Source organism: Pyrus communis, chromosome 10, assembly GCF_041283825.1.
Source record: "Pyrus communis isolate YQ-2024b chromosome 10, ASM4128382v1, whole genome shotgun sequence".
Taxonomy (NCBI): Eukaryota; Viridiplantae; Streptophyta; class Magnoliopsida; order Rosales; family Rosaceae; genus Pyrus; species Pyrus communis.
Genome location: NC_142574.1, coordinates 27,684,468 through 27,709,493, shown reverse-complemented (window position 1 = coordinate 27,709,493; position 25,026 = coordinate 27,684,468). Strand labels below are relative to the sequence as shown.

General features: G+C 36.9%; 5 protein-coding genes across 9 annotated transcripts; 3 read left to right on the top strand and 2 right to left on the bottom strand.

Annotated features, from left to right (window-relative positions):
- Positions 1-2,648: 2,648 nt before the first annotated feature.
- LOC137728733 (ferredoxin--NADP reductase, root isozyme, chloroplastic) lies at positions 2,649-5,316 on the top strand. Its single transcript, XM_068467483.2, has 5 exons — positions 2,649-2,976; positions 3,136-3,198; positions 3,539-3,871; positions 4,167-4,386; positions 4,519-5,316. Exons 1-5 carry the CDS (start codon positions 2,953-2,955, stop codon positions 5,016-5,018), a joined length of 1,140 nt encoding a protein of 379 aa, XP_068323584.2. The 5' UTR covers positions 2,649-2,952; the 3' UTR covers positions 5,019-5,316.
- A 1,945-nt stretch (positions 5,317-7,261) lies between these two features.
- LOC137729515 (ADP-ribosylation factor GTPase-activating protein AGD12) lies at positions 7,262-11,530 on the top strand. 3 transcript variants are annotated; one of them, XM_068468478.2, is made up of 9 exons: positions 7,262-7,563; positions 8,265-8,375; positions 8,655-8,736; positions 8,992-9,067; positions 9,598-9,761; positions 9,857-10,007; positions 10,123-10,242; positions 10,510-10,605; positions 11,098-11,530. In XM_068468478.2, exons 2-9 carry the CDS (start codon positions 8,336-8,338, stop codon positions 11,377-11,379), a joined length of 1,011 nt encoding a protein of 336 aa, XP_068324579.1. In that variant the 5' UTR covers positions 7,262-7,563; positions 8,265-8,335; the 3' UTR covers positions 11,380-11,530. The 3 variants fall into 3 exon arrangements, with proteins under 3 accessions (XP_068324579.1, XP_088533439.1, XP_068324580.1); XM_088677313.1 differs by having other exon boundaries at positions 7,435-7,563; positions 8,308-8,375; XM_068468479.2 differs by having other exon boundaries at positions 7,483-7,622.
- A 1,807-nt stretch (positions 11,531-13,337) lies between these two features.
- LOC137730013 (uncharacterized) lies at positions 13,338-14,081 on the bottom strand. The gene has a single exon (XM_068469075.2). The coding sequence runs from the start codon at positions 13,895-13,897 to the stop codon at positions 13,460-13,462; it is 438 nt and encodes a 145-aa protein (XP_068325176.2). The 5' UTR covers positions 13,898-14,081; the 3' UTR covers positions 13,338-13,459.
- Positions 14,082-15,913: 1,832 nt separating this feature from the next.
- Positions 15,914-19,339, top strand: AAE14 (acyl-activating enzyme 14). 3 transcript variants are annotated; one of them, XM_068468039.2, is made up of 10 exons: positions 15,914-16,311; positions 16,655-16,727; positions 16,821-16,992; positions 17,087-17,188; positions 17,306-17,403; positions 17,547-17,740; positions 17,902-18,029; positions 18,218-18,606; positions 18,725-18,939; positions 19,052-19,339. In XM_068468039.2, the coding sequence occupies exons 1-10, from the start codon at positions 16,112-16,114 to the stop codon at positions 19,179-19,181; spliced, it is 1,701 nt and encodes a 566-aa protein (XP_068324140.2). In that variant the 5' UTR covers positions 15,914-16,111; the 3' UTR covers positions 19,182-19,339. The 3 variants fall into 3 exon arrangements, with proteins under 3 accessions (XP_068324140.2, XP_068324141.2, XP_088534479.1); XM_068468040.2 differs by having other exon boundaries at positions 16,187-16,325; XM_088678353.1 differs by having other exon boundaries at positions 16,187-16,325; positions 16,655-16,731.
- Positions 19,340-19,895: 556 nt separating this feature from the next.
- On the bottom strand, positions 19,896-24,761 carry LOC137729184 (myosin heavy chain-like protein). Its single transcript, XM_068468038.2, has 6 exons — positions 24,507-24,761; positions 21,408-23,980; positions 21,099-21,225; positions 20,642-20,743; positions 20,185-20,261; positions 19,896-20,036 (listed from the first exon to the last, which is right to left on the bottom strand). Exons 2-5 carry the CDS (start codon positions 23,837-23,839, stop codon positions 20,202-20,204), a joined length of 2,721 nt encoding a protein of 906 aa, XP_068324139.2. The 5' UTR covers positions 23,840-23,980; positions 24,507-24,761; the 3' UTR covers positions 19,896-20,036; positions 20,185-20,201.
- Between the last annotated feature and the right edge of the window lie 265 nt (positions 24,762-25,026).

The window sequence follows — 25,026 nt, the reverse complement described above, 5'->3', positions numbered from 1 at the left end:
AGAACCAGAGAAACCTTGGTGAGCGGTATAGGCATGAAAAGTTGAGAAGAGGATGAGGATGGTCTGGTCTTGCGTTTTTGAAGAGAAATTTCCTTGCTGAGAAGCATGTCGTGTAGTTCATCAGAATTGACAGGTTCAAGTCGGGTTTCAATAGAGTCAACAAAGGACTCATACTCATCAGAAAGACCAGAAAGAGTATATGCAACAAGATCTGATTCAGAAATCGGTTCCCCAGCCGCGGCAAGTTTGTCAGAAATTTCCTTGAGAGAATTGAGATAATCCGTCATCGAGGAGTCACCTTTCTGAATAGTTTGAATTTTTGAGCGTAAGCTGTGAACATGCGTCCGAGATGCACCAGAGAAGCGACGCTCGAGAGATTTCCAGAGAGATTTGGAATCATCAAAGCCAACCGTCAAGGGAAGAAGATCTTCAGATAGAGTAGAATTAATCCAAATCATCAAGATTTGATCTCGTTCACACCAAGCCTCATACGCTGGATTTAGAGATCGAGATCCAGAGGAATCAAGCAGAACTTGAGAAGGACACACATCAGATCCAGTAACAAGCCCTAAAAGCTTGAATCGTTTCAGAACAGGGAGGAAGAGACTACGCCAGGTGATATAGTTGTGACGATTGAGTTTCGTCGCAACCATACCTGTGATGTTCTGAACAGTAATAGACGAGAGCGATTGAACTGACGAATTGGTGACAGCGCCATGAGATCCAGAAGAAGCAGCCGGAGAAGAGGAGTGCGCAGCCGTCGTCATTGTAGGAAATAGAGAGAAATTGAGAAAGAAAGAAAGAAATTGAAGAGAATTAGGGCGTAGAAGACGTGTTTGGAAGGCGAGAAAATGCAAGAAAATGCAAGAAAGGGGAAGCGAGGGATCAAAGTCGGTGGACTATGGCGAAAGATACCATGTAGAAAGTTATAGATCTGTGAGAGAAATGCTAAAGGTAGAGAGAGAGAGAAAATCTAGAGAGAGAAGTTGTTGTGGAAAAATGATTTCTATACAATTAGACAAGCCGTGTGTACAACCAATATAAATAGCTTTACAGATTCTAATAACCGACTATAACAATCATAGCTTAACAGCTAAGTAAAATCCTAAACAGATACATCATTGATTAGTTCTAATTGTATCCTTAACAATAGTATATTGAAGAATTTCAAATCCTGAACTTAAACTTATTATCCTACTTTATGAACAGAAGCTATAATTCGATCATATTCATAGAATGATGCTCTAATTTTCTCATAAAAATGATCTAGTTTTTTTGAAACCAAATTTTTTAGGGTAGTACTATTCACACATCATTTTTATCTCTCACATTTTCTTATTAATTTTTATACATTAATCTTCTTTAATTTATTCAATCTAACAGTTAAAAATGGAGAACGGCATATGAAAAGTAAAAGTTAGTGTGTTACTAACACCACCTGAAAAAAGGTGGGGGGGGGGGGGTTTGATACAGACGCCTAAGTTTTAAAATTTTGAGATTAAACATTTATGCCTTTTAGAATTTTGATTAAACATCTTCCTACAATTTAGGTGCCAAATGGATTAGAAGTAGCCTTTTTTATAATTTAAATTACCCAACTTGCCATTATATAAATATATCTTTTAATTCTTAGATAATACATCAAAACTCCTAAAATCTTGTTGATAAATATTGTAGAATTTAATTCCAATAAAAAGTCTTTCAGAATACACATAAATGCGACTTGCCATTATATTTAATATACCTTTTAATTTCTTAGATAATATCTCAAAACTCCTTAGATCTTGTAGATAAATATTGTAGTATTCAATTTTAATAAAAAGTCTTTCAAATTACACATGAAACGTTGATTTCTTCTTGGTACATATTTGATACGTTACTTAATATATCTTATTGGTAATATTTGGTATGTTTGTTTTCTTTTTTGTATGTATTTGGTACGTTTATATTTATTTTAGAAAAAAACATATTTGGTACATATATTTCCTCTTGATTAAACATATATTTGTCCTTGGTACATAGTTGGTACGTTAATTTATATATCTTCTTGGTCCGTTCATATTTTTTTTATATGTATTTGGTACATTTATATATTATTTTGGTACGTTTATATTTATTTAAAAAAACATATTTGGTACGTTACTTTATATATCTTTTTGGCACGTATTCGGTATGTTTAAATATATTATCTGAACGTACCAGCCTCAACCCTATGAAAATAGAGAATACATCTAATTATCTCACATGATATCAATATAAAATAGTGAAAACAACCACTAATTGAAATGGATAAGTCCATTCAAAATTAAAAAATGAGGATCATAGAATTCTAACGTGAGAAAAGAAACCATACGGCTCAAACGTGGGAGAAGAAACTGGCTTCCTAAAAAAAAAGACTACGTACAGAAATTTATCAACCTATATATATGGAATTTAATAATTAACATTTTAAATTAAAAAAACACAATAATTACATGTAATCTAAATAAATATAAAAATACTGAAATGACTATTGTTTAGGCGTCCTAATCAAATTTTAAAATAGAACCAATGTTTAATCTAAAGAGTATTAGAAAAATACAGGATTTTTCCAAAAAAAAAAAAAGTTTGGAGTTTGCATACTTGGTAATAAAACAAAAGTGGACCATATGCCAATGCGAATTTGCCACGGATCATCGTAATAAATTATTTCAAGTCGTCAGGTCGAGTGAAGCATCGCAGTGAGAGAGAGAGAGAGAGAGAGAGAGAGAGCCCGAGGAGCCAAAGGCAAAGCAAAAACCCGACCTTTGGGACTCTCGGAAGGATCACCTTTCTCCCCATTTTTTCTCAACGACTCTTCTGCTTGGGATTCTCCTGCATGATCCAACTCCCCCATCACCTATATTAACTCCTCGGCCCTCACACCACCAGAAGCCCTCTCAATTCATTCATACCACCCTCGATCATCCAATCATGTCTCATTTGGCTCTCTCTCAGGTAATCCCCGGACCCCTTTTCTGATTCCTGTTTGTTTCCCGAGAAAATGCAAGAAAAATTGAGTCTTTGGTCGTTTTGTGATTACCCAATTGGATAAATTGCAAATATTTGATTAGATATGCTGTGTTTGTAATTGGGTTTTGATTGTTTTGTTTGCAGGGTTCACTGACTGTGACTGTTCCGCTTGGAAGTGATTTCTCCCTCCGAAGATCTGTGTTCAAGGTGTGATTTTTGTTTTTGGTGGTGTTAATTTCGTAAAGTTGTGTTTGTTTGTTTGTTTGTTTTTTAGCTTTGGTTTATAGCATTTCTTGGGTTCTCCGCTCGACCTTAGGAGCACTTTTCATGGATGAAGCTGATAGGAAAAAAATTACTGTTTAGTTTTTCTAATTCGCCTTTTTGAGAAGTGTTGTGAATCTTGGTGTGCATTGTATATTAATAATTTAGTTTCAAAAGTACAAACAAACCAGCTTTAGCTATTGAATTCAAATGTGATGTTGATGTTCTGCAATGGTCGTCGATAGTTGTCGATTTTTCACTGAAACTGCTTATAATTTGGCTGCAGGCACGAAGTGTTAACTTTAATGATAAATCATGGCCTCCTATTTTACCCTTGGACTTCAAAACGAAGAAGGGACGGCTGAGAAATCAGCGCATTCTATGCATGTCAGTGCAACAAGCAAGTGCGCCTAAAGTTAATGTAGCTCCTCTACAACTTGAGGATGCTAATGAGCCCCCATTAAATACATACAAACCTAAGGAACCTTATACTGCAACCATTCTTTCTGTTGAGAGGATTGTCGGCCCAAATGCTCCTGGAGAGACTTGCCATATTGTGATTGATCATGGTGGTAATGTGCCTTACTGGGAAGGGCAAAGTTATGGTGTCATTCCTCCGGTAAATAACTTGTTGCATAGTATTTATGTTTTCATCAATAATTGCATGATTTTTGGCCTAGAAAATTCGTTGAGAAAGTTCACTCAGGTTGTCTTTTTGAACTAATCGTGATTAAGAGATTATTTTTGGTGCATCTATGATTTGAAAATTAAGAGGACTATGTTATAATTGTTTTCATCCCCATTTGATGTTTGGTCTATCTCTTCAGTTAAACCGCATAGTTTTAAATCATGTTTCTGTCATGCTATTAGATCCATCTGCATTGCAGTACCTTATTTATTTACTGGCATGACAGGGGGAAAACCCAAAGAAACCTGGGGCTCCGCACAATGTTCGCCTTTACTCAATTGCATCCACAAGGTATGGAGACTATTTTGATGGCAAGACAACTAGTTTGTGTGTTCGTCGTGCTGTCTATTACGATCCTGAGACAGGAAAGGAGGATCCTTCCAAGAATGGTGTATGCAGCACCTTTTTATGCAACTCCAAACCTGGTGATAAAATTAAGATCACAGGTAAGAGCCTAATTTTTAAAGAACTGTCAGACATTTTTATTGGTCCATCCTTTTCATTTTATGGATTTGGCACTTGCTGGTAGTTAAGATGCATTCCTTATCTTGTACTTAATTCAACTTATAACATGGCAGGGCCTGCTGGCAAGATCATGCTTTTGCCTGAAGACAACCCAAATGCCACCCACATTATGATTGCCACTGGCACTGGTATTGCCCCGTACAGAGGTTACCTCCGTCGTATGTTCATGGAATCTGTTCCCAAATTCAAGTTTGGCGGCCTTGCATGGCTATTCCTTGGTGTGGCCAACACTGATAGTCTCCTATATGATGAAGAATTCACCAAGTATCTCAAGGACTACCCCGATAATTTCCGGTACGACATAGCACTTAGCAGAGAACAGAAGAACCAGAGAGGAGGGAAGATGTATGTTCAGGATAAAATCGAGGAGTATAGTGACGAGATCTTTAAGCTATTGGACAACGGGGCCCACATATACTTCTGCGGGCTCAAGGGAATGATGCCTGGGATTCAAGAAACCTTGAAGAGGGTTGCGGTTGAAAGAGGGGAGAGCTGGGAGGAGAAGCTTTCACAGCTGAAAAAGAACAAGCAATGGCATGTGGAAGTCTACTGATGATGCATTGTTTCAGAACTGATTCGTGTCTCTTTCTCGAGGAAATGCTCTCAAGCATCTTATGCTAGGTAAAATTTTCGGTTTCTTTTTGCTTTGTAAGTTGCCCATTTATCAGCTTTAGCTAAGGAACCTGAGCAACAATAGCATTCATCTGTATCTTTACTCTTTAGACAAGGCAAGCTATCATCTTGGCTGAACCATGTTGAGAAACCCTTTTTATTGTCGATTGATGTTTTATCTTCTGCTGCTGTTTAGTATTTTAAGCATTTATAAATGTAACAATCAGAAAGGTTGTCTACTTTCGTATGATCTGTAGCTGTCCAATTGTCCTGTCAACGTTCTCTGGATGATTTATTCGATTCCTGAATCACGTTTGAGGTTAGGTGATTCTAACGTCGTTTACTTGTTAAATGACACTCTTGAATTGAAAGTGGCCAAGCCTTGCGGTCGCATAAATGCTTCCGTTGTACCTCAGCCTTTGATTGCATTAGCCATTGAGATTTTCTGTTTAGCTACAGAAACAGAGAAACGCTTTAATTGTTGACTGATATTTCATCATCTATTTTCTTTGGGCAAGTGAGTGGTGGTTCATCTTTAACCTTACGTCCAGGCCATGTGGCCGCCCGGCTGCTCGCAAAATGCCCTACTCCCTGTGTTTGTTCTCACCGCTCGCTCGTCCGGTCTCACCCCATGTGCCTGTTGCCCTATATAACGCTGGAACACAAAGAATCTCTCACAAATTTTGTGGTTGTCTTTTTATCCTGTCAAAATTTCTATTGTCTCAAGATGACGATAATATCTTACATGATACAGGGACATGGCTATCTTGACGTTCTGCATCGATGATACAATGTTATCTGGATGAAAACATATATGTCTTTATATCATTGACATGATATATTACGTTAATGGTGTACTCGTGTTATGTAAGTTGTTAGTCGACTCCATTGATTGATGTTTGGCATGATTCTTATTCATGGCTTTACATTTTGTTGTGTCAATTGTCATGATGACACTTAGTACTATGGTATAGTGATATTCTTCTTCACTTGTAATTAAGAGATCTTAGATTCGATTCTCGCCAAAAGTGAATTTTAACCATATTATTGATAGTCCATTGTAAAACTAACCTAGTTTTTTTCCTTAGTAATATTGATTGTTAAAAAAAAAAAAAAAAATTGTCATGATGTCATGCAAACATCATATACTATAAACTTTGTCAACAGGAACAACTGTCAGGTTGGAATTCATGTACAATTGGCATTGTGTCCACACTCCACACCGCTGCTTTTTCAATGTTAATTCATGATTAAATCAGGTTTAATATTTAAACATTGACATTTTATTTGCTTAAATAACGGGAGAAAAAAAAAGAAAAAAAAGAAAAAGAAAATTACTGGTTATGACTCATGAAATTTAAATTAGAAGAATGTCAATCATTTACAACTATTTCTAGAAAGGCAATGAATCAAACCTAAATACTTAAAATAAAAAAAATAAAAAAATTGTTCAAAAAATAAAAATAAAATTTAAGATCTGGATGACCGACCAAGTGAAATATATTAGATATTCAAACCTAGATATTGACATTGGGGGAATATTCCTAGAATCAAAATGAAATTGAATTATTTTGGGACCAAAGTAACAAACTTCGTTTTTATTACTACTTACCAATTGCAGAAGTAATTGTCTAAATACTATCGATGTGTGCAAGTAGTGAATTGTTTTTGTCGCCAACATAATTAATTTGTCTTTGGTTTATTTTTCACTTGTTGGATTTTAAATTCATTATTCACCGGAGTTGAAAGTGAAACCTACCACTATAAGCAGTGGCAGAGCTGAAGGGTCATGACTACCTTCAATTTACATGTAGCTCAACACCCCACCTTAGATGAAGAATAATACTACTGAATCATAATTCTAGTGACAAAATAAATATTGTTCTTAAAAAAAAAAGGTGGACAAATTATAATTAGAGATATATATTTTTTCTATTAATTAAGAAAAAATATATCTATCCATCATGACACAGGTTCAATCTCCCACTAATGTTCCTCCCCCTTAACAATTAATTATTTAAGAATCAAACGTTATAACTCTACAAAAACATACATTAATAAATGAATATTTGCCCAACTGCCAGCCAACTGCCAAGTTGGAAGTTGGAAGCAGCAGAGAGCACAAGTGTTCTGGTTATTTTAGGGAAGCCAATTATTTATACTGCTCACATCCCTCCTTCGACCATTATTGATTCATTGCACGGATGTGATTGAAGAATTTTTGGAATCCTCACAAAAGGAATTTGAAGAGTATCCTTATTTCATTATTCATTCCTTCTCCTCTCATCTTACAATTTAAAAATAATTAATATAATATATTCAACAAATAGAAAAACAAAATAAAATACAATAAAATAAAAATAAAAACAAAAACACAGTTGTACTTGTTTCAACAATCCTCCTCCTCCCTTTCTCCCTCCCTTTCTCCCTCTCTCTGAAGAATCAATCATTCTAAAAAGGGCATTTCCCATTTCTTCAATCCACTGGTAAATTTGCTATCTTTCTCCTCAATCTTTCACTCAATCTCCATATTTTTATTTGTCAGGTTAGTTTTTTATTTTTTGGATGATTGGTTTCTGTCATTTTCTTTTTTCTGGTTATATGTGAATGATTTAGATGGATTTGGAACCTTTGATTTGGACCAAGTTTCCGCCTTTAATTGCATGCTCTAACAGTTTTGAATGAACCCATCATTTATAATTATTAATTAATTACCAATTCGTTGTTGATTTGGGTTTTGTTTCTTGTAATCATTTTTTTCATTTTGTTGCATTTGATTGGAGCTTTCACCGTTTGGAACCTGAAAAAATCAACAAAAAATAAATAATTTGACGTATTCCATCCATTTATGAAGTTTTTGTAGCCAAGCGAAATAGTATGTTGTTCATTAATTTACTATGAATTTGATGTGGATGTTTCGATTACTGGACTGCCTTCAACTTTGAATGATGGTAAAAACCCGTCAACGATTATTGCAGATTCTCAGTGGCACTGGGAATTTCATTGGTTTCAAACTAATTTTTGCTCATATATGCGGGGGAATTTGCTTAATTTGAGCTCTACAAGATTAGCTTGTTTGGGTACTTTATGCTAAAGAAGAACAAACTTTGAAGCATTCAATTGGGTGGTGTTGTTTCGTTTCTGGAACGCTTTTGCTCAGGTTGATTGTTTTACTTTTCTTTTTCAGGTCACTGTGTCCTGATTACTTGAAAAGAACAGGCTTCACCCAGTGCATGATCGTAATTTACTAACGGAGCAATGAATCACCGTCCAATGGATCTTGGGAGGCCTGCCTCAGGTATGCTTGTAAAACTTGATTCAAACAAGAGAAATATATTATGAATAGGGTCTTATAAACTGTGATTTTTTAGGTATTATGAATTATGCACCATAATTACATATAATATTCGGGTTAAGGAAGGGACTTTCCGTTGTTTGTGTACTAGTCACTGGACTGTACAACTTTTCTTACTGTGGTTTATTGACCTAAATCTGTACATGTTTGGCATAAAAAAAGAGTGTCTTTTTGCTTTTTACTTTAATCTAGAAGCTGAATGACATGCAAGTCTCAATGCAGGTAAAAGAAGATTAAAAGATTTATTGGTGCAAAAAGATAATCGCAATTGTGCTGATTGTGGTGCTCCTGATCCTAAATGGGCGTAAGTTTTTTCCCATTGATACAACTTTGCATCGGTTTTTGTATGGTACCAAGTCAATTTGAGACATGCTTGTTTCGTACGTAAGCTTGAGAGCTTAATGATGAGGGTGTTGTGTAAAGCTATTAGTTGACATCCCAAATTCGGATACACATGTTTCAGGACATTTGAAAATAAATGTATATTCTTAGGACAGTTTACTTTCCATCCTATATCCTTCTGACTTGGAAGGTATCCTGTTCGTAACTGCATTTGCAGGTCAGCAAACATTGGAGTTTTTATATGCTTAAAATGTTGTGGTGTGCACAGGAGTCTTGGTACTCATATATCAAAGGTAACCGCTCCTGATTGCTGGATGCATCCAATTAAAATTTTTATAATGGAAACAATTTGCCAGTTGAAAACATGAAACTAGCTAGGGACACTCATACTTTGGGGTTTTGTTTGCAGGATTGTAATATAACTAAATTTAAACAAACAAAATTAACGATACAAAATTCACTGACCAAAAGGGAACTTGTAACTCGGTGAACGAAATAACTGATTGATCCCAATCTGCTTTCATCAAGGAAGTTCATTTGATTGTTCATCCTTGGTTGTTTGAGTTGCAATGCAAGGAAACTGGGAAAGTTTATTTCAGTCCTTTTACCAAAAAAATCTCTCTTTGGCTTTCCTTCTTTCGTTTCTAGGATGACAGGCATGGTAGAACTATTTCAGGCTTGCTCGGTGATCTGTCAAATGCTGCTTAATTGATCAATATTCATTATTATTTTATGTTTTCTATATGCTGATGTGATGTCTCCAGTCGTGTGCATTATTACAATTATATATTTGTCTTAAACAACATGAATTTGAAATGTTCAGGTTTTGTCTGTGACCCTGGATGAATGGTCTGATGATGAAATTGATGCAATGATAGAAGTTGGAGGAAACTCTTCTGCTAATTCAATTTACGAGGCTTTTATTCCTGAGGGACTTTCAAAGCCTGGACCAGATGCCGGTCATGAGGAACGTTCAAAATTCATCCGGTTAGTTATGATATAGAATTCTAGAATCTACCATGGAGCAGATTCAATTGTTGGGTTATTTTTCAGATGTTTAAAGTAGTCACCTATTCATGTAGGTCAAAGTATGAGCTTCAAGAGTTTCTGAAACCTAGCTTGCGGATTAACTCAGGTCCTTCTAGAAAGAACTCTCTCCAGAGCACTCTCCAATCAAATAGTTTTTCTCGAAAGATTATTGATAGTTTCCGTTCAAATTCTTCACAGAAATCGGTAATATTGTCACGCATTATGTCTGCCTTTCAATTATGTAGTTTGAGTATTAAAGTAAACGTTCATATACGTTGTGAGAGTGGAATATAACTTTGTTCCATTCTTGAATATGCAGCAGGAAGGCATGGTAGAATTTATTGGTTTATTGAAGGTTAAGGTGATTAGAGGCACAAATTTAGCCATTCGAGATATGATGACAAGTGATCCTTATGTCATCCTGACTCTTGGGAAGCAGGTTAATAATTCTTCAATTTTCTTTTCCCTTGGTATTGAAACTACAGAATCTGTTTTTTTTTTTTTTTTTTTTTTTTTTTTTGTGCATATAACAAAGAACATGGGGGTAAGAACAAGGTTGTTGACACATGCGAACGGCTAGATTTGATTAAGCGTATTAGCCTATTTATAGATTGCGAACTGATATGTTAATAAGAAAATTTGAATTTTTATTCATTTGAGACTGACATTTCTTTATTTGATGATGACAATGTTGGTGATAATGTAGACTCTTCGGACGACTGTAATAAAGAGTAACTTGAATCCCGTCTGGAATGAGGAACTCATGCTGTCTGTACCTGAGCGATTTGGAGCTTTACAGTTGGTACGCATATCTATGCCTTTTTTCCTCTTCATCTTTGCAAACATTTTGTTTTTGATGTGATGTTTTACTCTGCCATCTCTTTGTACTCGTACGTGGATAACACACTCTCTCTCTCTCTCTCTCTCTCTCTCTCTCTACACACACACACACACACACAAATTAAACCTAGGTTGCTACATGTTTCTACAACTTGCTTAGCCGTTCATGGTAGAATAGCCATTCTTGTTCTCATTCTTCCATACTCACCGGAAGCAGTCACGTCTGCCTCCCGCTATTCCTACGTTAAATGTCATAACAAAATTTGTGTTGATGACAAGGAAAACTTTGATGCAATCTGATTGCTTCCGAAAGGTTTTCCTTTTATCCTTTTTTCACTTGTAAATTGTGGTATACACGGATTGCAGATTAGCCTCTGCCTCTGGTCTAAACAGAACCCTTTGTGTATTACATGGGAAGTATTTTACGGAAATCCTTCTGCTTGTCACATTGCAGCAGGTGTTTGATCACGACACGTTCTCGGCTGATGACATAATGGGAGAAGCAGAGGTTGATCTTCAGCCATTGATAACATCTGCGATGGCATTCGGGGATGCAGGAATGTTTGGGAACATGCAAATAGGGAAATGGCTGAAGTCGCACGACAATGCACTCATAGACGATAGCACTGTTAACATTGTCGACGGGAAGGTAAAACAGGAGGTGTCTTTGAAGCTCCAGAATGTTGAGTGTGGAGAAATAGATTTAGAACTAGAGTGGATGCCCCTTGAGCAATAGGTAAACGATTTAATTATTTTTCGTCCATCTTATTTAATAAAAACCTGTAATTTTTGGTTGAGTTATATATATTTTTGTACGGAACGGCACCATACACTTGTCTCCATTCTTTTGTACTTGTTTATAGAAATTCAGTTGTCTCTCTGGTTAATGGATTGCCCTTTAAAAGGGGGACCCCAAACCAACAAAGTTTCTCACTTTGCGAGAGTTTGTGCAGTTTTATCCTTTTTTTTCCTTTTTCTTTTTGCATACAGACTGTTTACACGACTCAAATCCGTAGCCTTTCGGTCACAAATGGATAGCTATTTGATTGAGAAAAATCATATCATAATTCTTTTTTTTGCAAAGAGACTGTTTCCACGACTTGACAACATGTTTACTTGGAACCGGAAAAGTCATGGTTCGGGATCAACTAGTACCACCTAGTCAATCTAATTCTTGATTTTTAAATTTTAAGTATTTCATTATGGGACTTGAATGTAAATCCCACGCTTTTATGATTCTATGTGATAGTAAACGCAGAGGAGTCAAGAAATAGGATAATTTCAATACTCATGCTTTAGTAAACGTAGAGAGGTTTTGCTACCCCATTCCGTCCATGGGACGAAAAAGAAAAGAAAATACGGCTATTGTGCCACAAGTTAAACCAAATCTTTGATTTGAAAGTAATGGGTCAAGCTAAGTTTCTCGACGGAAATTCAAACTTGAGATTTTTCACATTGAAGTAAAATTACACAGCTAAACTAAGAACTAATTAACGGGAAGAAAGGTATCACTAAACCGAATCCGATTCTTTGGAAAAGATCCGACGCAAATAACCATGTTCTTTGGTTGTTTATCATTATCTGATTTGTATGCCAAGGACCCCATGAAATGAATGGTGATGGAGATTGAATTGAAGGCAGGCATTCTTAAGTTCATTATCGTCTTTGATTCTTTGTGACGTGGACCACAAGCTAACCCAAAGTCAACCATGTCATGTGACCTGGATTATAACCTCACCAGCCAACATAAATCGTGTAGGATCCTCAAATTGTGTTCGTTCATTATAAATCGTGTGATCAATTTTTGTTAGATATTATTCATATTTAATTTTAAATAAAAATATTTAAAATGATTTCTGACACGATGTACAATAAACGGACACGATTTAAGAATTCCCAAAATCCTCACAATGCCCCCTCCATTTCAAACATGAAAATATTTTCATTCATTATATATAAAAGAAATATTAAGGAGACTCTCTCAAAAATAAAATTCTTTATAGACTCTATGTTACTTTTACGTTTTTAGCTTAATATTTATGATATTGACATGAAATTAACAATAAATTATGAGGTGATAAAAAGTATCTGAAGAGTCTCCTTAGCATTTCTTATTGTATATATCGGAACATACCACGAGGATGCATAGTTCGCATTCTCTAACAATTTAATGCCACATAAAAGCTATACATCGATACATGACCAACCTAGTGTAACTATAATTTAGATCTTAAAATAAGTATGTAACATAAATTCAACAACTATTTTCATGGTATCTACCATAGAGTTGTTCGGAAAATCAACGATTTACATTTTACACATAAAATTTAGAGATCTTGCAATAATTAGATCATTGCTAGGACGTATCGTTACAAAAGAATAAAAATCATCTCCTCATATTGTTTGAGGAAACAATTTTGATCATCAAGGCTACAAATCCTTGCAAGCCAGTGATATGAACTTCACTAATTAAAACTTTTATCCATTTGGAGGTAAGGAAATGTAAACTTGGAATATGTTCCACTAACTTGGTGATAAAAAGTATCAATTGAATAAATGTTGATTAATACTAAAAAATGTTCAGTAGATTTCGGTTTAGTCAAGTTGGTTAGAGCGTTATATATCTCTTTACAGTAAAGTTTGAATTCCGCTTTATTTATCAAAGTTTAGATAAATTTAATGTAAATAAAAATGTGGAATATCCTCTATCACATATGATTCACCTCTTAATTTTATTTACATGAAAAAAAGTGGAAAAAAAAATTGAAGGGAAAAAATCCCAAGAACATTAGTTATTTCTTGATATAATTATTACCTCACGATGACGGAGCTTCTGACGGTAAAGATTTATGCTTTCGGTACCTCAAGACGTAAACGAAAGCAGAGGCCACAAACAGAGCCACGCCGGCAATCCCACAAAGCAAGCTCGCCACCAGCAGCACGTCCCTCACGAGATCCCTACCCCTCCCACCGTCACGTGCCACCACGCCCTTCCACCACGACTCGTCGCTCGAGTTCATCGCCTTCGGCTTCGGCTGTGCCGCGTCGCCCGCCGCTGGCGAATTCTCTCCTCCTCCTCCTCCCCCGACGAAGAACGACTTCTCTTCCGTCGGCGACTTCGCGCTCGCCGGCGCCTGGTCCTGGTACACGAGGCCGTGATCCGACGGCCGCAGCTCTCGGCCGTCCGATTCCATCGCCACCGCAATCAGAAACACCGCGATCGCTGCTACACCAATTTCGATGAGAAACGCCATTTCTCTCCCTCTCTTCCTCTTCCTCTGTCTCCAGTGGGCTCAGGTCCTGCGACGGCGTCGTTTTATAAGAGTATGAGCACTGATAAGCGATAAGTCTAAAGTTTGTTGTCCTTCGTCGGAGACGAGTGGGGAGTGAGCGGCGGTCGCGCTCTCTCTCTCTCTCTCTCTCTCCTCTCTCTCGAATTGGCAGAACTCAGAAGTCAACATATATTGGCTTCAATTCCTCCAAACGTCGTCGTATGATTTGCTGTACTCTGCTATTAACCATTCACAGGCTCGCACGCCAACCTAAATCACATGCACTTTTTCTACTTTTTTTTGGATTTTACTTTTTACACCCCGTAAATAATAAAAGAAGAAAAAGGGCATAATTTCATCGAGAACAAATGGGAAGTCTTATTCTTAATCACGTTCTGTGATTAGTATTGGATTTGATAGCTCACTAGAATTAAAAGAAAAAACTTGATTAGATTGTCATCAATAGTCTTACAATTATGTGGGTTGCTTACAATTTAGTCTCATTTAATTCCATACGACCTCATTTGAGATATGCGATATCCTTATCAATTAGCTGTACTGATATTTTTACTCAGCATTGGGTTGGCATTGTTGTGCTTTGAAAAAAAACTGTTTTTGCTGTGTTGTAAGAATAATCTCATTTTTGCTGCTTCACGTTTTCAGCTTTTTTTTTTCATCCAAAACTGTGAAAATAAGCTGTTTTTAAGTGTTTACCAAATATCTTTTTGAGCTCAACTTTTTTTGATACCTACTTTTTATAAAAGCATCACAGTACCAAACCAGTACTTAGGCTCACAATATGCCAAAGGAAGAAATGGAAGTCAAGTACTGAGTTTGTCTAGTTGAATTAGAGAACGGACTAGTCTCGGATGATGACTTGAATAATTTTAAAAATTGGCCTTCGACCAATTTAACATATTTAAATTTTATGAGATTCGGAATTCAATCTAATTCGAGACACTAAACATAAGCACGATGCATGACATGAAAAGATGGGTGTGGCTGTTAATTTAGGTATAGCAACTTTTATCTGTTGTGACGGTGAAGCTTTTGCTTTGTATTATTGTAAAGTTTGGATTCTGGTTTTAGATTCAAAGAATGGTATTCTCTCTTTTTGTAGAGCTTGATAAGAAATAGTCATATTTCATTCGTGATGCCAAAAGTAGATTGTCACGGTTTGCTTTATGGTGTTATTAATATTATATGTGATGGGAGATGACTTTAGCTTTATCCATGGGATTTGGATCCTTCCGAGGTAACTGGTCGGAATTCTCCTAATCAATTTTAGTAGATCGTTAGATTTTTATCCAACGGTTACAAACATGGAAGCCCTCTAAAAATTATAATAATTATAATTATTGGATAAAAATCCAACGGTCTACTAACATTGGTTAAGAGGATCATGACCAGAGGATCCAAATCCTTATCCATGCGTAGAATTTGGAGGCTTAACATTTTATTTATTTATTTATTAAGATGGGCTTTTTTTTTGGGTAAATTATTACTATGGGCTTAACTTTGATGCCAAGTTACTCCCAACATGATCCTCTCCGGATCATTTTGATGAGGATCCTGAAGATTTGTGTCTGTTCATTGTATATTGTACGGTCAGTTTTTGTCAAATACTATTTAAGTTTATTTTTAAATAAAAATATTTAAAATAATTTGTAACCGTACGATGTACGATAAACGGATACGATTCACAGATTCCCAGGATCCTCACAAAGAGGTTCCGGCGAGAATCCGGACTCAAGTTACTTCTCCTTCATTGTTTTTGTGTAGTAATAATAGCTATGCACACCTTCTTTTCTTTTTCCTCCTTTAAATTCTAAGAAAAAGGAGAAAAATCAAACTTTTACAGTAAAACTTTCGTTCACATGATTTTTTTTTTTAGTGCGATTTTTAAGTCAACCACGTACTGTTATGTAAGAAAGTTAAAACATTTGAATAACAAAAATAACACACAATAATAATTGATTGACTTAAAATATTATCGGTGTGGTAACATAGCTGCTGGGAGTTGCTTCATAACTTAGCTATTATGTACCATAAGATAAGATAACTTGAAATCCAGTCTTCCAATGGCACTCTGCTCTGACCTCTCTTTCTCTCCCCGCTCCTTCTTTCAAACGGAATTCTCAGAGCTTCACAAAAGAACAGCAATTTTAGTAGATTACTAGTTTGCACCCTAGAGAAATGGGTAATTACTCACAGGCCCACATTTGCCAGTGCATGAGCCTCCTATCTACTCTCCGGCGCAATTCAGTGGTCATGGTCACCGGCAACCGCCAAAAGACGGGCAAGGAGTTCGTGGAGGGTGCCATGGAACTGGCCCGAGGCCTGCTTCCGCTCGGCATACGTTCTGGTGACGTCGTTTCGATTGCTGCCTTCAACAGGTGCTGCTTCGCTTGTAAGATGCTTTTTCAAAGATAGTCAATCCTAAGGACTCGTTCAGGATTTTAGGAAGCACTTCTACTCGTAATTTTACCAGAAGCGAAACAAACTTTTTACTAAAATTCAAACGTTTCTTTAAAAAGCACTTTTGCTCATAACGTTATTAGAAGCACACAAAAAATCTCTTAAAACTTCTAGAGAAAGCTGAAAAAGTGCTTTTATCGTCCATAAACACATTTAGTTATCTCTTTTAATTACGTTAGAAGCGCTTTTGGTAATCTGAAAGCACTTCTAGCCTTTCCAAAACATGGCTAAAGTACTAATATTTGGTTTCGTTATGCTCAGTGAGTTGTATTTGGAGTGGTTACTAGCCATTGCATATGTTGGTGCCATAGCTGCTCCTCTTAATTACCGATGGGTAAGTAAGTAAACTTTGAAACCATAATTCAATTACTTTTCTGTAACAAAATCTGACCCAACATCTGTTTAATTTGTGTTTTCACCCCTGCAGAGCTATGAAGAAGCACTTTTGGCAATGGAAGTAGTGAGGCCAGCAATGTTAGTGACTGATGATAGCTGCATCCCTTGGTACTCAAAGCTTCAACTTCGCGATATACCTTCTCTGAGGTGGCATGTTTCGGTGGATTCACCTTCCTCAGATGTCTTAAGGGCTTCGAATAATCGTATGTAGTTTCTAAGACATGTATTTCACATTTAGAAAATTGTAATGAAAACCAATTGGGTTAATGTGTTCATCTTCATTCTTCATTTGGCCAGCGTTAACTACTGAGTCGATTAAAAAGCATTCCGTAGGAGCTGCGCTGCCATTGAACTACTCCTGGGCACCTGACGGTGCTGTGATCATATGCTTCACTTCTGGCACGAGCTCTCTCTACTGTGTTTATTTGTTCTCAAAAGATTTTTCAGATATTAGTTGTAAGATAATCCGGTCACTAATTTGTTTTAGTTATCGATTTGTTCTTGTTAAATATATAGGAACCTCTGGAAGGCCAAAGGGAGTTACCCTAAGCCACTCGGCTTTTATCATACAGTCCCTAGCGAAAATCGCTGTTGCTGGCTACGGTGAGGATGATGTACGCAAGTGTTCTTTTCGTAGTTTGCAGTTAGGTAGTAGAGCATGCTCGGACTAGGTTTTTGCACAAAAGCGGGGTTTGAACAAGATTCAGCCCACAAAATTGAACGGCTTCTTAACGTTGAATTGTGTGGATATCTGCAGGTTTACTTGCATACTGCTCCATTGTGCCACATTGGTGGGTTGTCATCCGCCCTGGCAATGCTAATGATCGGAGCACGCCATGTCTTGATGCCCAAGTTTGAGGCTAAATCTGCCCTCGAAGCCATTGAGCGACATAGCGTGACTTCTCTGATCACCGTTCCTGCAATGATGGCTGATTTGGTTTCTAAATTCAGGTAAATGATGACCCTTTTTTCTTTCTAAGTAATGCACGCACGAGTCCAAAGAAGATCGACTTCCAAGGCCTTGTACTTTGGATCGCTTAGTGTTGTACTTTCGATTTGTATTGTGCCTTGCGGCCATTGTTTTTCGGTGTTCATGTTCTGGAATCTGTCAGGGGGAAGGAAACATGGAAAGGGAGGGATAGTGTGAAGAAGATATTGAATGGAGGTGGAGGCTTGTCAATTGAGCTGACCAAAGCTGCCATTAAATTGTTCCCACAAGCTAAGCTTCTCTCAGCTTATGGTAAGTTCTCTTCATCCAGCAGGTTCCCTCGTTATTTAGAGATCGTCTGGTGTCTAGGGTTGGATTTGATTGGTTTTATGAGTTATCCAATCCAATTTAGTCCTAGACACCAGACGAGCCATTAGTCCTCGAAAATTTGATTCGAAAATCTTACGATTTTGTTTCTCCTTACCTTCCGATAACTTAAGGAATGACGGAGACATGCTCGTCATTAACCTTCATGACTCTGTATGATCCAAGCGTTGACAACTCTGGCGGCCCTCCACGGTTGAATGATGAACGAAAACTGCATTCAGCTCATGAAGAAAGGGGTGTTTGTGTTGGGAAGCCGGCTCCTCATGTGGAACTAAAGATCTCGGTCGATGGCTCTTCTCATGTGGGAAGGATCTTAACTAGAGGTCAACATGTGATGCTCAGATATTGGCACGGAAGTCCACCAAATGAGTCAGTTTCCGGCAATGAAGTATGGTTTGACACCGGCGACGTTGGATCCGTTGATGACTATGGCAATGTGTGGCTAATCGGACGAGCAAACGGTCGGATCAAGAGCGGAGGGGAGAACATTTACCCTGAAGAGGTACGTGAGCCTCGAAGTTACATATAACCGGCGCATACAGTCTAAATTTTTTTGTCGCGGATTCACCAATTTAGAAAAAGTATATTTACTTATTTCATTACTTATCTCCGATCCGTAGGTGGAGAGAACCTTATTACAACATCCAGGGGTAACCGGCGTTGTTGTCGTCGGAATTCCGGATTCTCGCCTCACCGAGATGGTTGTTGCGTGTGTTCAAATAAGAGAAGATTGGCAGTGGATGAATACAACCATCAAACACTCAGTCTCAAAACAAATGCCACACATCTCCAGTGAGATTCTTTGTCAATATTGTAAACAAAAGAATTTGACGGGGTAAGGAGCCAAGCAGTGTTCTCGAATTTCTCGTTCTAGCTTCATGCGGAAAATTTTGTGCACGTATGCAATTACAATATAATGGTTGACATTAATCTTATGATCTTTGCAGGTTTAAGATACCAAAAATATTCATTTTATGGAAGAAGCCGTTTCCGGCGACTACGACCGGAAAGATCAGAAGAGACCAAGTCCGGGGAGAAGCTGTATTTCATCTGCAACATTTGAATAGCAATCTATGATTCTATTTTTCAACAGGAAAAAGAAAAGTTGGAATTTTCGGTTCGTTGTCATTTTAATTAATCAATAGGAAGGATCTGTGGCACAACTATTTTTTTACACTATTTTTGTAGGACTTATTCCGTTATATATTTTAACGATTCGAATCATTTATCATTTATATCTTTCTCAAAGATCATGTTCATTAAAAATCCAAATCTAACCTATATGACCATTGAATTAAGGGTTATGATTTCTTTGTAGAACCGTATTCGTTCATTTTCTTTATTACAAATGAATGCCTTTGTCGTTTTGAATTTGTTCAACTTTTTGCAAACATAATCTGTGAATGATGTTCTCAAAGATAGACGGTTCGGATCGTTAAAATATATTACAGAATAAGCTTCACAAAAACGTGTCAAATGTTTGTGTAAAAAAAAGTAGTGTTCCGGATCCGCTGTCTTAATTAATTAATTTATTTTATGAAAGAGAGTTTTAACTTTACAACAGAAAGCAGCGCTGAAACAAGTTTTCCCCCCTAAAAAAAAAACAGACATGTAGTATTGCTATCAAAGTGGACTCTAAAACTTCTTCCAACCATGGAAGGAGGAACAAGTGGTCAACTCCAGACGAGGTTTTAGCTCGGCACCTAGACAAAAAGAATCGAATAAAAACTATACTTCAAAAACCAAGCTCACTAATTTCGATTTTCGCACTGCCCCTGTTGGTTGCAAACCATTTCACATCTCGTTCCTCCGTCAAATTTTGCTTCTGCAACATGTCTCTCATACGGGATTTATATCTCCATGCTCCTCAACTTTTTCTTGGATGTTTGTTTTGACAAAGGCGATGAATTGCCTACAACTACTCTGCTGACAATGCGTCACACGAAAGATGCAAGGGCGAGATCATTAAGAGTATTCGACCCAACAGTCTCAAATAAGTAACATTTAAACACATTTATAGGAGTTATGTGACATGGTGAGCTGTTGTCGAAAGACGAGACCATTAAATTAGAAACCTTACCAAGGCAAAAGGGTGTATCAAGCTGCTTTAATTTCTCCGGTTAATTCTCTTCTTATCAGCTTCAAGATTTCAGTTATCTGCAAACGCAAGAGAGAATACGCGATCAATATACAGATGTTATTTCCGTTCATCAAAGCATTCACCACACTATATTCGCACTAATTCTTACAAAATACACAAGGGCCTATTTGCAGAAGCGCTTTTGTTAAAAGCACAACATTTTTATTATAATTCAGAATCAATTATAAGTTTTTATTAACTTTCATGCTTGGGATAAATTTCTGTCATTTCCGCCAATTTTAATTGATATTTACACCGACATCAATCTTTTTTCAAACACGGGCATCTGATACTTCCGCAGACATCAATACATTCATACTGTACACCGGTTCCCCTGAAATCTAGAAGCTATATAGAGCTAACATGATCAACCAATGAATAGAAGAAAGCATCTTACTCCAGGATAATGCTTCAATACTGGTGAATAATGATCAAGAGCAATGTATATTTTCTCAACAAGGCTCAACAGAGTCCCCACCTCATCCCCCAAAAGATCAACCTGAAATTCAATGACAAAAACTCAATTATAACAAACTATAAAAGCTATCTTTGATTCGTAATCAGAAGTTCATCTAACAATATACTTAAAGATGTAATTCCTTTTCTTGCATTACAAAATTACAACATAACACTGTGAAACAGAAGTCATTTCAGGGTCAGTAATGGAAGATAACTTCCAATCATATTTACACTGTTCCGTCATCCAGCAGGGCATCTCAAACAGCTTCTTCCACATGTATATGCAAGCATCAATTCAATTCCATGGGTTTTATAGCACGAAATATAATATGACGCCAAAATATCAAGTTGGAACATATGAATGCATAATACTTATCTGATTCGAATTCACATACCTCAGCTTCTGCCTTTTCAAGGTCAGAACATTTCTTTTCAAGTCTCTGCCGGTACAGCAAACCTCTTCTTACAATGACATTAGCTTTTTGTTTAAGAAAACGGAATTGAGAACTCAAACTCTTCAACCTGGAAACAAAGCCACAGGTACATTATGAGGGTTCCGAATGTAGAAACACATCCCATTAGATTAACAAAACATCACCCCATCCAGGAATCATATAAGAATGTGGAAGCAAATCTACTGACAGAACTAGAGCACAAAAGAATTTACACGAAGCAATAAGAGATAAAAATAACTGAGCAAGTACCTTGAACATTTCCTTGAAATATCTTGTGTTACTCTACATTCAAATTCAGCAACCCCTTTCAATAATTCACGGATATACACGGCCATTGATTCCAATTGCTGCTTGTGTTCCCTTTCTTTTGCTTCCAACAAAGATAAAGCATTCTGCTTCTCTTGGTTCGCATCAAGAAGCATTCTCCTCTCCTCATTAACTTCGCTTAACTCTTTCATTGCTAGTTCAAGCTTCTGATCTAACATGCACATGTCAGCCTTATGTCTTTCAATTTGCTCCAATGCATCAGTTAAGTTCTGCTTTGTAGCATTTGACTCTTCAATGCTGTCAGAAATCAATTTCTGTTGCCGACATGTCTCGTCCCTTAAATTATGTAGCTCCTGAGCAGCTAATTCATATCGCTCCTTTTCGTTTTCCAATGCAGCTGTTGCATCCTGCGCCAACTGCTCCTTTTCTTCAGACAGAGATAATATTTCTTGCTTTAATCTCACTGTGTTTGCAACCTCCACTTCACATTGTTTCTCTTTTTCTAGTTTTTCTATCTCAATCAAAACCCGGAGTTCATTTTCTTCTATATATTTCAAGTTCAGGTTGTTGAGATTTTTCTCAGCATCTTTCATGACTTCTTTGAATACAAGTACACATATTTCTTGCTTGATAGTGTACTCCATACTCAAATCTTCAATTTCACATTGGCTAGCAGGTTGAGCACTATGGGCAGCTTCTTTAAGTATACTTTTGTAGATTTCTTGCATATAAATATTTTCCATATGTGACTCTTCAGCGATACAATTAATTTGATCCATCATTCCCCTGAGAATACAAGCATATGTATCTTCAACAATTAAAGCTTCAATATCCGCATCTTTAGCAGCTGATTTAAGATTAGCAGTTGTTTTTAACAACTTTGCCTCAGCCATGGAATGTTCTGACATTTTCCTAGCAGCCTCAGAAACTTGAAGTGAAAGACACTTAACTTCCCTTTTCTTATCTGCAAGCAAATATCTGAGGTGCTTATTTTCTGAAATGAGTAACTCCAGTCTGTCTTTCAAACTGCTAAGACTTTCTTCATAAATATCAAATGTAGCCACGCCCGCCTTTTCGACAAGCACTTCATCTAATTTAGTAATAACCTCAGAGATTCGCCTCCTCAACAAGTCAAACTCCTTACTCTTCTTTGATGGCAAAGAGGATCCCCTTTCCCTGAAAAATTCTCTTCTGAGGCTGAATAGTTGCTCAGTCAAATTTAGCACTTCAGATTCATGACTTCTCTTCAATTTAATCATCTCATTATTGTAATAGTTTGTCAACTCATCTATTGACATATGCCTAAGCCGGGTGGCATTCAAATGTTCTTGCATTATTTCTGACTCATCATGTTTTCCATTTTCTTCCCAAAGAGATGATGAAGATGATGATGATGTTGATGTTGGTGTTGAAGTTGAAGTTACTGTTGATGATGATAGCAATGACGATGAAACTTTGCGATGCAAACGGTCACCCTTCTTATAATTATTACTCTCTTCATCACCTTCCAAGGACCCGTGAGAAGATAGGTGCCCAATGTCAGAAATAGATAGTGATTTTGAAATGGAATCTAATTCCTCACGTAAACTTGATATCTCTTCCATCCTTCCAAGCCAGTGCAAATTCTTATCGCCATGAAACCAGTCCAAATTTTTTTCTTCAACACTCCAGATACAATTCCTCATCACCAGTGCTTCTATTTCTGCTTTAAAATCCTGCTCCTGCTGCCATTCACAGACTGATGCCTTTGCCGAGCTAACCATTCCTTCCACCCGTTGAAAGACAGCTTCTATTGTACCTTTTAGGCTATCGAGCAATCTATCCACAGCAATCCATCTGTCAGATACATTATCTTGCAGTATGTCACCAAAACCCAACAACTGAGAACCAGAACCAATCCTCTTGATCGAACTACACCCTCTAATCCCATCAATTTCATTCTTGAGCTTCCTGAAGTGCTCTTCAGTTGTTCCTCTTAAGATGCCCAAAGTTTTTTCTATGCCATCATGCTGTACGACAGCTTCAAGAAAGCTAGGACGCATGCCACCTTTGGCACCTTTTTTAATAGGTCTGTCTTCAGTTCCTTTTGACTCTCGCTGCATGGGTGAGAATTCATTGTCATCACCACCCACATGGTAAACATGTAACATTTCCTTCAGCTTAGTCACCTCTAGTTCTTTTTGAGCAATTTTCTCTGCTGCGTCGTTGGTTACTGCATTAACAATCCCCTTGATGACTGAGTCACTCACCATCCTCGATATGGTCAACCGGTCACTGATTTCTTCCCAATAAGAATCCAAATCCTGGAGAAGGTCAAGATCCCGATTATCATTTTCTTTCACATCATTGCTAAGCTGAACAGAATCTCCATTGCATGATTCAACACCGTTACTCATGACTTCTAAACTCTCCATAACTTCTTCGGTTCTTCACACATATAAAACGAACATCACCACCAAGACATTGCAGAGAATAACCACTACCAATATACAATCTCCAAAAGGTTAATCACTTCGTCCTCAACAATTACCAATACACTGCGCAGACCCGTTGAACTGCAAAAGTTAAAAAAAAAAAAATTATGAAAAATCACAATTAAAAAAGTCCCAATAACTATAATCTTGTCGACTCAACTAAATTTCATGAAAATGTGAATCAAATCACAAAGGAACCTGCTTAAGTGCTAATAAAAATGGAAGAAAACATAAGATAAAATTGTAACAAGTCATTTAAAAAAATGCAAAAACAAATATACACCCACACACACACACATATATATCTCTAAGTCTACAGTCTTTGAAATTTTTTTCATTTCTAGTAACATACAAGTTAAGCCAGCAAAAAATCCAGTACACAATTCAAATTATCTTAATACTTTCACTTTCTTACACTTTCTCACCAACCAAACAGAGCTAAAACAAGCTCAAAGAACAAAACGAACTACAAAATTCAGCTTTTAGACTATTTTCTCAACAGCCAAACAGAGCTTCCACGAAACCAATTCCAGGATACCAAAAAAAATAAAAATAATTAAAAATCCAAAATTCCTAAAAATGGAAGCACAAAAAAAAAGCTACTTACCAACGAAGAAGCTGAATCCACCGATGATACTTCAACTGGTAAAAATCAACGGCCAAGGAGAGTTTGGAAATCCCGAGACGACTGTGAATTTTGGGCAAAGCTGCTTGTTTTCGTCTGAACGGAAACTTTTCTAATTCTGGGGTCTGATTTTTTAGGGTTCATGGACAAAGAGAAAAGTTCTGGGCTTTGGGGTGGATTTGGGGAGCGGGAGACGGAGGCTATGTGTTTGACCCCGTTGTTCTCCATAATTACGAGGGTTGACCCAGCTTTAGAATTGGTGCCTAAATTTGCGACGTGACGTAAGCGTATAGTTAATTTGTTCTTATTGGAAAGAGATCTGCATCGGATTTCTTCCATCAAGATCATCGGATCATTTGATCCAGGTTTTTGAAATTTCATCCAACAACCTATCTATTTTGATCCATTAAAAGTTATAATAAATTTCTGCTGTTATATGAAATTTCAAAGTCCTGATCATTTGATCCGATGATCTTAGTGGAAGATATCCGAAAATGATATC

What these genes read in the sequence shown, in the direction of transcription:
- LOC137728733 (XM_068467483.2), top strand. Translation starts at nt 2,953, where the DNA reads ATGTCTCATTTGGCTCTCTCTCAG. An exon ending in CTCATTTGGCTCTCTCTCAG is followed by an intron (nt 2,977 to 3,135) that starts GTAATCCCCGGA and finishes TTTTGTTTGCAG; the next exon opens with GGTTCACTGACTGTGACTGT. An exon ending in TGATAAAATTAAGATCACAG is followed by an intron (nt 4,387 to 4,518) that starts GTAAGAGCCTAA and finishes ATAACATGGCAG; the next exon opens with GGCCTGCTGGCAAGATCATG.
- LOC137729515 (XM_068468478.2), top strand. Translation starts at nt 8,336, where the DNA reads ATGAATCACCGTCCAATGGATCTTGGGAGGCCTGCCTCAG. An exon ending in TCTTGGGAGGCCTGCCTCAG is followed by an intron (nt 8,376 to 8,654) that starts GTATGCTTGTAA and finishes GTCTCAATGCAG; the next exon opens with GTAAAAGAAGATTAAAAGAT. An exon ending in TCCTGACTCTTGGGAAGCAG is followed by an intron (nt 10,243 to 10,509) that starts GTTAATAATTCT and finishes GTGATAATGTAG; the next exon opens with ACTCTTCGGACGACTGTAAT.
- LOC137730013 (XM_068469075.2), bottom strand. Translation starts at nt 13,897, where the DNA reads ATGGCGTTTCTCATCGAAATTGGTGTAGCAGCGATCGCGGTGTTTCTG.
- AAE14 (XM_068468039.2), top strand. Translation starts at nt 16,112, where the DNA reads ATGGGTAATTACTCACAGGCCCACATTTGCCAGTGCATGAGCCTCCTA. An exon ending in CTTAAGGGCTTCGAATAATC is followed by an intron (nt 16,993 to 17,086) that starts GTATGTAGTTTC and finishes TCATTTGGCCAG; the next exon opens with CGTTAACTACTGAGTCGATT. An exon ending in AAACAAAAGAATTTGACGGG is followed by an intron (nt 18,940 to 19,051) that starts GTAAGGAGCCAA and finishes TGATCTTTGCAG; the next exon opens with GTTTAAGATACCAAAAATAT.
- LOC137729184 (XM_068468038.2), bottom strand. Translation starts at nt 23,839, where the DNA reads ATGGAGAGTTTAGAAGTCATGAGTAACGGTGTTGAATCATGCAATGGA. An exon ending in ATTTCAAGGAAATGTTCAAG is followed by an intron (nt 21,226 to 21,407) that starts GTACTTGCTCAG and finishes CTTTGTTTCCAG; the next exon opens with GTTGAAGAGTTTGAGTTCTC. An exon ending in TTGAAAAGGCAGAAGCTGAG is followed by an intron (nt 20,744 to 21,098) that starts GTATGTGAATTC and finishes ATTGAATTTCAG; the next exon opens with GTTGATCTTTTGGGGGATGA.